General features: G+C 51.6%; 1 protein-coding gene and 1 long non-coding RNA gene across 6 annotated transcripts in view; one reads left to right on the forward strand and one right to left on the reverse strand.

The window, feature by feature from the left end:
• Nucleotides 1-793: 793 nt before the first annotated feature.
• On the reverse strand, nucleotides 794-5,455 carry LOC309533327. The gene is made up of 2 exons (XR_014220120.1): nucleotides 3,817-5,455; nucleotides 794-1,329 (listed from the first exon to the last, which is right to left on the reverse strand). It is a non-coding gene; the product is annotated as an uncharacterized lncRNA (long non-coding RNA).
• Nucleotides 5,456-6,702: 1,247 nt separating this feature from the next.
• The window catches only part of ACAP2 (ArfGAP with coiled-coil, ankyrin repeat and PH domains 2), a 30,385-nt gene continuing 24,706 nt past the window's right edge, over nucleotides 6,703-12,381 (forward strand). For 4 of the 5 annotated variants that reach the window (XM_082224805.1, XM_082224807.1, XM_082224809.1 and 1 more), the window contains exon 1: nucleotides 6,703-6,838. In XM_082224805.1, the coding sequence (XP_082080931.1) occupies nucleotides 6,786-6,838 (53 nt within the window). In that variant the 5' untranslated portion in view covers nucleotides 6,703-6,785. The remainder of the gene's footprint in view (nucleotides 6,839-12,381) is intronic. The other variant, XM_082224808.1, reaches the window with a different exon arrangement.

Below are 12,381 nucleotides of genomic sequence, written 5' to 3' on the forward strand. Positions count from 1 at the left end.
GTTCAAAACATACAGTGTAACACTTCTAGGCAATTGAAACCAGAATGATTACATTTTATGAACCTCCGCCCGTTCTCTGCCCAGCGGGAGGGTGCTCAGTCTACCATGCAAAAGGCTGAGCTGCCTTCCCTGCCTAAGCACTTCAGTGATTCCCTGCCGATTGCACACTCCACTGTTTTGCAAACAATTTTGATTGGTCAGTCGTTACCCATTCTTTGAAAATGCAGAGTTCATTCATCAAAGAATGGTATTTCATTGAAGCATGCAGTTAATACAGTCGTACCTTGGATCCCAAACACCGCAAACCTGGAAGTGAGTGTTCTAGTTTGCAAACGTTCTTTGGAACCTGAATGGGGCTTCCATGGCTTCTGATTGGCTGCAGGAACTTCCTGCAGCCAATCAGAAGCCGTGCTTTGGTTTCCGAACGGACTTCCAGAACGGATTCCATTCGACTTCCCAGGTACAACCATAGTTGATTTCTCAAAAGAGGGAGGATTGGGGTTTTAGGGCTAGGTCGCGTTTGTGCTCACAGTGTAGGGGAACGGTCAGCCTCATCCTCCTGACTTCAGCTCAAGGCCGTGGTGGGGACTTGGTCCTACTTCTGGGGTGTCACAATCCCCCCTCCAGCTTTAACAATAGGTATTGGAAAACACCTGATGGGTGCTCTGATCTACCCTGCTCAGCACGTCTGTAGCTGGCTGGCTTTTCTTGTTGGCTAGTTGTGTGGCATAGCAAAAGCAAGCTCCAACGCCAAGCCTGCTTCTCCCTCCCCTGGCCTTGCAGGCTTTTCTTGGGAGAGGTGTGTGCTCCCCCTGAGGGGAAAAGCAAGCTGGCAAGCACCAGGAGAGCAGCCACACACCTCCCAACTTCCTCAGCCGGGCCAGGTACACACCAGTTGTTGACTGCCCTTCCTGTGTTGAACCCACAAAGTCGAAAAGAGAACTCTCAGGGCAGCCTCCGGAGGGGCTGCTTCCTCCTCCCTTTTCTCTGCTGGAGGGACACCACAAATGAAGGCGCAAAGAGTTGCCAGCAGTGTGTTCAGCTGTGGGGCATCTTCACCAGGCTCTTCCTGCTTCATTTGCTCACTGTCACTGCCATCACCAGGATGCAACTGCAGGAGCTCTATGCAATGTCAGAGTGTGTTTTGGGTTGTTTGGTATTTAGAATAAAGTTCTTAATTTAACTGTATGCGTTTTTGCATTTGTTCAGCTGCAGCCAAAGGGGATGTTTCCTGTTGTTCTCCTTTGTGGGGCGGGGGGAGAAGTTGGATCCTGGTGGACTTTGAACCAAACTCTCCAAAAGGTGGAAAGAGGTTTCCCAACAGAGTGCCTAGAGCACGGGTGTCAAACACAAGGCCCGCGGGCCGAATCCGGCCCGCCAGACCTCGTCATGTGGCCCGTGTAGCCTTTCCAGGATCATGGGACGAAACTGGCCAGGCAGCTGCGGCCCCGCTCCCCCGGGGAACGTGCCCCATCACCCTCCGCTCCTGCCTTGCTCCCTGTGACAGGAATTCCCCAAAGTGCATCAGCATCTGCCGCTTGCCCAGCAGCCTCAGCACCACCTTGCACCCGGCGCCCCCGCCATCCTCGGCGCAGGGAGCGAGGGGCGCGCGGGCAGGCGCTGCCCGGCGGAGCGACGGCTCCTTCCTAGCGGCTGGCAGCGTCTGGGCAGGACTGGCCTCCCGCCTGGTCCTGCGGCGGCTGCAGACGCGACCGAAGCAGCGCAGGGAAGGAGATGCCCGGCCGCCCAGCCCAGCCCCGCGCGCTCCCGCTCTCTCTCTCTTTTTTTTATAAATTTTTTATTGGTTTTACAAATTTTTTTAAAAAGAAACAAACACTTAAAAAGACATACAAACACGTATAATTTCATAACATTTTTTCATAGACCTCTTTTCCGGGACTCCCCCATACCCCCCCCTTTCTGCATCCCAATGTCCAAAATTTTATAGCAACTCCCAATTGTTCCTTTCCACCCTCTGTCATCTTAGTCTTTTCTTTATACTGACCTTATATCACTGTATCCCTTTATTCCTGAAAACCACAACATTCTAACATTCATCAAGTTTATAATAGTCCTTAAGATAGCTTTTAAATTTTCTCCATTCTTCTTCCGCCGTCTCTTTTCCCTGGTCACGGATTCTGCCTGTCATCTCAGCCAATGTCATGTAGTCCATCACCTTCGTCTGCCATTCTTCCAGAGTGGGTAGATCTTGTGTCTTCCAATACTTTGCGATGAGTATTCTTGCTGCTGTTGTAGCATACATAAAAAAAGTTCTATCCCTTTTTGACACCAAATTGCCGGCAATGCCCAAGAGAAAAGCCTCTGGTTTTTTCAAGAAAGTACATTTAAGTACCTTTTTCATTTCATTATAAATCATTTCCCAGAAGGCCTTAATCTTCGGGCATGTCCACCAAAGATGATAAAAGGTACCTTCAGTCTCTTTACATTTCCAACGCTTATTATCGGGCAAATGATAAATTTTTGCCAGCTTGACTGGGGTCATGTACCACCTGTAAACCATTTTCATAATGTTTTCCTTTAAGGCATTACATGACGTAAATTTAATACCAGTGTTCCATAACCATTCCCAGTCAGCAGACATAATGTTATGACCAATGTCCTGTGCCCATTTAATCATAGCCGATTTAACTGTTTCATCTTGTGTATTCCATTTCAGCAGCAAGTTATACATTCTTGATAAATTCTTAGTATTGGGTTCTAACAATTCAGTCTCTAATTTTGATTTTTCCACCTGAAAGCCAATTTTCCTATCCTGTTTGAAAAACTCCATTATTTGATGATATTGAAGCCAATTTTGTACTTTATGTTTCATTTTCTCATAACTTTGCAATCTCAATTTGTCTCCCTCCTGTTCTAAGATTTCCCAATACTTTGGCCATCCGACCTCCATATTGAGTTTCTTCACTGCTTTAGCTTCCACTGGAGACACCCATCTAGGGGTTTTGTTTTCCAACAGATCTTTATACCTTATCCAAACATTATACAATGCTTTTCTAACAATATGATTTTTAAAGGCACTATGCAGCTTAATTTTGTCATACCATAAATATGCATGCCAACCAAATGCATTATTGAAGCCTTCCAGATCCAAAATGTCTGTGTTTTCGAGGAGCATCCACTCTTTTAGCCAGCAAAACGCTGCTGCCTCATAATACAGTTTTAAGTCCGGCAGGGCAAAGCCCCCTCTTTCTTTAGCGTCTGTCAATATCTCGGCGGCCGGGGAGCGGGGCCAAAGCGGGACCCCACCTGAGTGGCGGCTGCGCGATCCAATAGGCGAGCTGGGGGAGAGGGGGAGGCGGGGCCCCGGGGAACAAAGGAGGGAGGGGGTGCCCGGGAGAAGGGGGCGGGGAGCTTGGCCGGACAGCCTCGCCCGGGGCGGGGCGGGAGGAGTGGGAAGTGCGGCGTGGCGCCCAGGACGCCCGAGTTCCGCTGGGTTAGAAGCCGGCGGCCTACCTCTGCTGGCCGCGGAAGGCAGCCGGGTCTGGATCGTGCCCCGAGAGTGGCGGGGTCCCGCGCGCAGCCTGCCCTTCAGGTTGGGAAGCTGCTCCTGGGGCTCCACCTGAAGCCACGCAGAGCCCTCAAGGCGCCCTCGGCGCGACTTGGCTGGGGCAAAAGGCGAAGCGGAGCCTCTGGAGGGAAAGGCGGTCGGATTCCCCTCCTCGGCGGGTCCGGTAGTCTCCTGCCTCCCCTGAGGAAGGGTCTCTTCTTCAGCTTTTCTGATCCTTCGTGGCCCTCTTGGGAGAAGCCGAAATAAATAATGCGGCCCCTGATGAATTTGAGTTTGACACCCCTGGCCTAGAGCATGGTTAAAAAGCCATGTTTAATTTTATTTTTTAAGATGAGAGGTCATACTATTGCAAGGTAAATAATGGAGGAGCCGACTGTCTTTTCTGAAGTAGAATCATGTATGGTAAGCTCTCAACCTACAAGGGGGTTACTTTCCAGGGATCATGCCTGAAGCCAGAATTGCATATAGTCAAAACACATTGTCTTTTTTTCTGGACTCTTGCCCCTTTTCTTTCTTTCTTTCTAATTGCCAAGTGCGTAAAGCTGAATGTGCACAAATAAAATGTGTGTAAGTTGCAGTTTAACTATACAGTGGTACCTTTGTTTAAGAACAGTTTAGTTTATGAACAACTTGGCTGCAAACCCGGAAGTAGGTGTTTTGGTTTGTGAACTTTGCCTTGGAAGCAGAACATGTTCCGCTTCCTATTGAGTGTGTTCCTTTTGTAAATTTCCCTGCTGCTATGGGAAAGCACGCCTTGGTTTAAGAATGCTTTGGTTTAAGAACTGACTTCTGGAACGGGTTACGTTCGTAAACCAAGGTACTACTGTATATAAATCCTGGTCTGAAACAAACAAAATGCTTTCCCCAAAGCTTATTGAGTCCACTGGTGGTGAATATTTGGGTCTTTGATGGCAAGGAGGGTTGGGGGGGGCTTGCTATATAACGTTACACTACAGCTCCCCAAATCCCTGGCCATTAGTCCTGCTGTCTGGGGCAGTTGGGAGTTCAACCATGGCTGGTGATTTGGGGTTGGAAAGGCAGGGGAAGGGATACATGAGAGCATGAGACTGCTGGCCAGTGGCCCATCAAGTCCAGCCTCCTGTTCTTAATAGGAAGCCAGCCAGCAGGATCTGAGCGCAAGAGGCGCTCCCCCTTGCTGTGCTTTCCAGAAACCGACATTCAGAAGCCCTGCTGGCCTCAAACTGCAACGGAAGAGCAGAGCCGCTGTGCCTAAGAGCCACCCATAGCCCTCTCGGTAAAATGGTCTAATCTTCATCTTTTCAAGCCATTGAGGTCGGTGGCCTTGGCAGCCTCCTGTGGGAGGGAGTTCCGCAGTTCAGTTGTGCTGCGTCAGGAAGGACTCCGTTTTGTAGCAGAGGAAGGGGCTGAGCGAGCACGATTTGTCCAAGGCTGGCAAGGTGGGAAGCCAAACCCCACGTCCTGTTGTAATCTGGATTAATGGGGGGGGGGCTTGTCTTTAGACCTGATTTGTTTGGTGGTTTCATTTTGCATTTCTTGTGTTGCTCAGCCGCCCAGCAGAATGGCGGCAGGATGAATTTAATGATGCTGATTCCCAGTGCTGGATTTATGTATAAGCTAAACAAACTATAGTTTAGGGCCCCACTCTCTTGCCCCCCCTCCCAATATAAGATAAAAAACAAATAAAATAAAACCTACATCCAGCAACAGTGTTTTGTATTGTGTCGGCTCCTAGGATGTAAGTCTTGGGCCCCGCCTGCTAGCCTGCTCCCAAAAATATCACTGCTTTGCTCCTTTCTATATATAGGGTGCCTACATTCTGCATGGACTGGTTGTCTGGCAACATGTGCAAATGGCTTTAGAGATCTTTTACTGCAGGTCCATCAATTTGTTGTTGTTTATTCGTTTAGTTGTGTCTGACTCTTCGTGACCCCCTGGACCAGAGCATGCCAGGCACTCCTGTCTTCCACTGCCTCCCGCCATTTTGTCAAACTCATGTTCCTAGCTTCAAGAACACTGTCCCACCATCTTGTCCTCTGTTGTCCTCTTCTCCTTGTGCCCTCCATCTTTCCCAACATCAAAGTCTTTTCCAGGGAGTCTTCTCTTCTGATTAGGTGGCCAAAGTCTTGGAGCCTCAGCTTCAGGATCTGTCCTTCCAGTGAGCACTCAGGGCTGGTTTCCTTCAGAATGGAGAGGTTGGATCTTCTTGCAGTCCATGGGACTCTCAAGTGTCTCCTCCAGCACCAGAATTCAAAAGCATCCATTCTTCGGCGATCAGCCTTCTTTGTGGTCCAGCTCTCACTTCCATACATCACTACTGGGAAAACCATGGCTTTAACTATACAGACCTTTGTTGGCAAGGTGATGTCTCTGCTTTTTAAGATGCTGTTTAGGTTTGTCATTGCTTTTCTCCCAAGAAGCAGGCGTCTTTTAATTTCGTGACTGCTGTCACCATCTGCACTGATCATGGAGCCCAAGAAAGTAAAATCTCTCACTGCCTCCATTTCCCCACCTTCTATTTGTCAGGAGGTGTTGGGACCAGTGGCCATGATCTTCATTTTTTGATGTTGCGCTTCAGACCATATTTTGCGCTCTCCTCTTTAACCCTCATTAAAAGGTTCTTTGATTCCTATGAGGTCCATCAATGACCATCTAGCATATATTCCACACACAAAAAACAGCGGCAATTTGTTGCGGACAAAGGACAGCTGGAGCTGGAAAGGGCCGCATCCGGCCTCCCTCCGGCCCGGGCTCCGCAGCTTCTCCGCAGCCCGTCCTGAAAGGGGGCGGGGCTCCTGCTGCTGCCTACGTCACTCTCGGAGGGGCGTTCCGCTCGGTTGCTAAGCAACGGAGCCCACCCCCTCCCGACGCGGCTCTGCCTGCTCCCGATTGGCTCAGGCAGGACGCGACGGCGGCGGGCGTTATGGACGAGCGCTATTGGCTCTCCGGGCTGCCCCTTATCGAGAACGGGGCGGGTGAAGGAAGCCGAGGAAAGCGCTTTGGCAGGCGGGGATTGGCGCGAGCCGCCCGCACTCTCCCTCCCCATTGGGTCGGGGAGCTGCCCCTTCGGAGGCGGCCTGCGGAAGAGACGCCTGCCGCCGGCAGCCATTGGCTCGTGCGTAGCGCCGCCTGTGCCGATTGGTGGGCGCGTGGGGCGCTGGGCTGGGCTCCGCCCTCCCTCTCCGCCCGTCCTGCGCTCCGCCCCTCTCTGAGGGAGAGTCTCTGAGGGAGAGAAGGAAGGCGCGGCGGCGGCGGCGGCGGCCGAGGGGAGGCAGCCATGAGGGTCGCCGTGGACTTCGAGGAGTGCCTCAAGGACTCGCCCCGCTTCAGGTCCGGAGGGCGGCGGGGGGCGGGGAGGCCCCGGAGGGAGGGGAGGAACCCCGGGGCCAGCCAGCCCCGTCCCCCGCGGGCGAAGGAAGGCGAGCCCGCCGCCCGTCCAGGGGCGCCTCCCCGCGGAAGGGCTCCCTCCGCCCGGACACAGCCTCTCGCCGAGGGGAAGGCGCCTCTCCGGGCTCCTCGCCGCCCTTCCTCTTCAGCAGCCACCCCCCCCAACTCGGCCCGCCAGCTGTTTGGGGACTGCACCTCCCAGCATCCCTGACCCCTGGTCCTGCGAGCTAGGGATGATGGGAGCAGTAGTCCCAAAACAGCTGGAGGGCCGAGGTTGGGGATGCCTGCTGAGTCTTCAGCCTCGTCCTCCAGCGGGGGGGGGCAGAGGGGGCCTCCTCCTCTGAGGCAGCCCAAGCCTGTGGCAGACCTTCAGGGAGTGGGGTGGAGATTGTCCCAGGCCAGGGGCTCCTTGGGGGGAGAAGAGGCCGTGAAGCAGATGGGGGCCTCCCTTGCCACATTTGGCCAAGCCCAGCTGGGCTTTGGGGCTTGGGAGGACCTTGCTAGCCGACACCGGATCCTTGCAGGGCATCAACGCTCACTTGGATCCAGGCATGGACAGGCTGAGTACCAAGAAAGGCCTGGGTGCTTTTGGTGGTCCTGTGGTCAAGACTTTGTCTCCCGAGCCCTGGAGGGCGTTCAACATCAGGGTGCAAATGAGAAGCATCAAAATAAGTGGTGGATCCCTTTGTCAATATAAAACTTGTAGGAATCATTGACTTCTCCGAATGCTCAAATATTCTGATGGACATGTGACTCTTTCATATGTGTTAGACTATTTGCTAAGTTACAGAGGGTGTTTCTGTGGATGGTTTGTTGATTTGTTTGTGTGTTTTGACTTCCACAAGCAGCATTCATCTGGAGCTCAGCTGCTCTGGAATGCACGCAAGAAATAAACCGGAACAGACACAAATCTGTGTTACCCATCTCAACCAACCCACAGTAAGCGGTGTGGGGGTCTCGCACACCAACCAACTAACTCTACCTGATTTTGGTTTCGTCTATTTTTGAGCATCTGGTAAAAGCACCTGGTGTGTCCTCAGTTTGTGGTTAGCCTCTTCAGAAGCTTTGAAATATAGGGGAGAGAACAACTGTTGGCCCTACATCCAAATGCTGGAAGACAACAAGAACGTTGTCCCTTCAATCTCCTACTGCCTGCTTGGCTAGTGGCCTCAGATGCGTCCCGCCATGGTGATTCCATCATTTATGTAGGCATCTTGATGGTTTCTTTTCTCTAGTTGCCTCAGGCATCCCTGCCACTCTTTCCTCACCTTCAGTGTTTCCCATCCACACAATGGGATTTGTAATGCTGGCCTCTCCAGGGCTCATGTGTGAAAGACGTTCCTCCATTGCAATGTCATTGAATCTACTTTTCAACATGTGGCTTTTCAATCAGTGACTATCACAACAAGGAAAGCAGGATAGGAAGTGGCCACAGTGGCTGGAGGGAGACCTGTGCAGCAGAAGCCACCCCCAGATGTGAGTGAGGGACCCTGGCCCCCAGCGCAGGGATTTATGTCGGCTGCTTGGATATATTGATGCAGGCGATGCCTTAGTTAGATTGCACCCCCCCATAAGTAGCAGGGGGCCTTCACAGAGCCGATGTGTTGGCTGTTAAGGAGACATTTCTACCCTTAACTTGCAGGGTGTACCCACCTTTCCTGTACTGCTGTGTGCTTATGAAATGCTTGGTCCCTCCCTTGCCAGACTGGACCACAGTGGCTCTTCTGGTCCTGGAGGTTGTCTCAGATGGGTCAGAGCCTGGAGCTTGAAAGGAAAGCTAGAAGGAAGCACCCATGCAAGACGCTGGCTTATTCTGCAAACCGGCGGGTGGTTTCCTGCCAGACTTCTACCCACTACAGTATGTAATTCTTGGAATCTGGAGCTGATCAAGTTTAGCTGTCCTTTAAAATGGTTCCTTCTGCTGCTCGCGTTTGCCAAATGAATAGAGATTTCTGTCTTGCTGTCATTTTACCTGGATACAGAGAAGCAAAGATACAAAGCCGTTCACAGGGTAGGCTTCTTGGGGCTCCTGCTCTGCAGCTGTGATTCTTTGTGTAAAGTTACCAGAGAAACGGTTCAGATGGGTAACTGACAGGGAAAATGGTCTCCAAGTTTTAAGACTCCTTGAATGTGTAGCTGAAATGGAGGAAGAAAAACGGGCTGAGAGGGTTATTTTTGCCAAGTGCTTTGAGATTTGCAGAATAAGGCAGGCATAGTAGAGATGCTGTGTTGCTATGCCATGATAAACTCTGGTTTATGGTGAAGGAAGCCAGCCCCAGGCACATTCATTCCTGTACCTTCTCCCAATCTGGCTTCAGGTTTCAATGAACCACTTTCGCATGGCATCTGAACCTGACAGACTACAGTTTTTTGAAACAAGTCTGCTTTGTAACCTGTGCTTGAAGTTGGCTTCTTGGAAGGAAACCATAGTTAAGATAAACTACTATTTGTCAGATCTGGATGACGTAACAAGCTGTGTTTAATCAGAAATTGGAAGTTCGAGCTCCTTGTGGTGGCGCTGGAAGAGGAGGAGGGCTCTTGTGTGAGTCCAAGGCTTACTCAGCCTTCTTCTCATCTTAATAAACCATAGTCTCTGCTATCTGGATACAGCCCTCTTGGTCTGTTGATGAGGCTGGAGAAATCTCAGGCACCACAAAACTGGATTCGGGCAGCTAGGAATTTTGCAGTCTCCTTCCAGGCTTCGCGGGGCATAACCTCAGTTTCCTTCTGACAAAGACCAGTGAAACTAGACAAGAGAACAGGCCTCGAGTTGACCCAGTTGTGCAAATGACGGATGTCAAATGCAGAAGTTGTTTCAGGGAGGGGCTCCAAGCATCAAACCCTAACCAGTGTTGCTACAGAGCAACGCGTCAGCAAACTTTTGTTTGGATTGCAAGGAGGAGGAAAATGCTTCTTCAAAGCACTGGAAAGCAGTATTTAATCTGCCACAGCTGTAAGGCAGAGGGTGGGGATGCTTTGTAATGTGTCACTTGCCTTTTGTGCTCTAGTTCAGCGGGGGGGGGGGGGAGCCTGTGACCCTCCAAATAGTGACCCTTAGGAAGGCCGATGGAGGTGAGGGAAGTTGTTGCTTGACAACATCTGGAGGGACAAAAGTTCCCTGTCCCTGTGCTAGCCCAACAGACTGAAAAGACAATCTTAATTGGCATTTTCAGAAGCATAAGCTATTTTAACTTGCAGTGAAATCCCTTCTGTGAATCCCTGCAGCTTTGGGTAGCGCTCTCCTCCCTGCATTTGTCTGGCCCTCTTTTAAAGCCTTCCCAGTGGGTGCCCACCGCTGTCCTCAAGAGGGGCACCAAGCCCTCAGGGGAGACTTTTCTGGGAGGTGCGGTAGGCGGAAGCAGAAGTGTTTTCTGCCAAGAACTACTTAAGTTAACTTGCCTTAGGAGTTTACTCCCAATGATGGACCCTCTTCTTTTTATTCTTTTTGTAAATGTGTTTTACTGTTTTCAAAGAAAGAAATTAACAGATACAAACTGTACAAAAAAAATCTAGAGGCAAGTCCCATATTTGAAAACTAAGGAGGGTACGTTAACCCCAAGAACCTAACTCACACAAGCTGGAGCAGTTTCTTGGTTAAAGGGACAGAGCTTCTGCTCCACAATGCTGTGGGTGCTGCCAGTGCGTCCTTGTGCTCTTGGGGCCCCAAGGGAAGAAGGAGGCTGCTTGACGGCCAGCACATCATCCAGCCACTCCTCTGCACAACTGGAAACGGAGGTGGCTTTGCAGTTGGTTGCTGAAGCCCTGCAAACAGGATAGACCGTTTTGCAGAATACCGACCCTCAATACACTCACATGCAAGGTGTCTCTCTGTGCCCCATTTGGCAGTGCCCTCCCCCAACCCCACCTATATCTTGAGCTGCCTTAGTGCTTCAGATGCAGTGTTCTCATTTGGCAAACATTTAAAGCACACAGGGCAGCCACAAAGACTAAGAAAGATCTCCCAAGCATAGGCTGGGGTTTAAACGCATGCTAGGAGCACGGGAAGCTGCCTTCTCCTGAGTTAGACCGCTGAGCTCAGTGCTGTTGACACTGGCTGGCAGCAGCTCTCCAAGGTCTCCGGCAGGGAGGCTTTTCCCACCCCCCCCCCGGAGGTGCCATTGAGGATGGAAGCTGGACCTGTGTGCAAAGCAGGCGCTGTGGGTGGACAGGTTCTGACCCCTGGGCGCTTGACACTTGGCTCTCCTTTCTTTCTGAGAGGAAGCTGACTTCTGGCAGCCAGATATCTCTGCTTATGAGAAAGTCCTTTCGGAGAGGAGGAGAGACGGGGGCTTCCCTGACCGTTCCCTGCCCCGTTTGGAGATGGAGCAATAATGACGTGCATTGGGGACCCTTTTCCATGGCAGAGGCTCTGTGTTCAATTCACTCAGGTTGCTCTTTATTGCGTACATAATCAAACGAAATACAGTTAGAGGAGCAAGCATGGGGCGACTTTCAGTTTGATTCCTGACTGAGGGGGTGAACTGGAGCATTTCCGGACAGGCCTTGTGTTCCCTGGCTGTTGTCTGTGGCGTGTCGCAGGCCAGTCTCCCTCCTGATGCCTCCGTTGCTGCAGCATTGGTTACAATTACCGTATTTTTCGCTCTATTGGACGCAGTTTTCCCCCTCCAAAAATTGAGGGGACATGTGTGTGCGTCCTATGGAGCGAATGCAGGCTTGTGCCATAGCTGCGCGCAACCCCTCCGGCAGGGGGAGGCTGCACGGGGCTATGGATTCTTTAGCTCTGCGCAGCGTCTCCCAGCAAGGAGAGGCTGCACGGGGCTAAAGGGGAAGCCAAAACAGCGAGCGGGATCCAAATCCAGCGAGTGGGGGGGGAAATATTTTTTTTTCTTGATTTCCCCCCCTAAAAACTGGGTGCGCCCTATGGTGTGAAAAATACGGTACATTGGTTTGTGTGTCGTCTTGTCCTTGGCTGCTCCTCCAGTCTTGGATTGGGTTTCTCTGGTTTGTTGGTGCCGGAGCTCCTGCCACCCCCTTGACCCCACTGTTTGCCCTTCGCCTGAGGTTTGCTCCCTGGATGCTGCGCCTGAAAAGGGTGGGGGCCTCTGTTCATAGCCAGGGGGCAGGGGATGGAGAACTAGGGTGGGAGGGAGCAGAGCAGCCCAGGGGCTGGACAACCTGCCTGCCCCCTTGCCCACAGGGGCATCAGTAGCTGCCCTCACTATATGGGAGCCACCCTTCCCAGCCTCTCCCTCTTGCCTGCCAGGGCATAGCATTCAGCTCTTACTGGGCCCTTTCCCCGGTTTTTAATTGGGCACATCTTTTGTAAGGTGTTTTGTGAGCCTATTAGGAGGACAAAGCAGGATATCAGGGTCCTAAATAAAACTTCTAAAACATTCTGCCCATTGGGGAATCCTGGTGGCAGAAAACGTTGAACCTCCTTGTCGGCCTGCTCCATTTGTTGCAGGAAAAGCAGCCAAGGGAGGGGGTGGGATGGCAGAGCTCCGCTCAAGCTGGCTCCCCTCTCC

This window comes from Podarcis vaucheri (assembly GCF_965113315.1).
Source record: "Podarcis vaucheri genome assembly, chromosome: 5".
Classification (NCBI taxonomy): Eukaryota; Metazoa; Chordata; class Lepidosauria; order Squamata; family Lacertidae; genus Podarcis; species Podarcis vaucheri.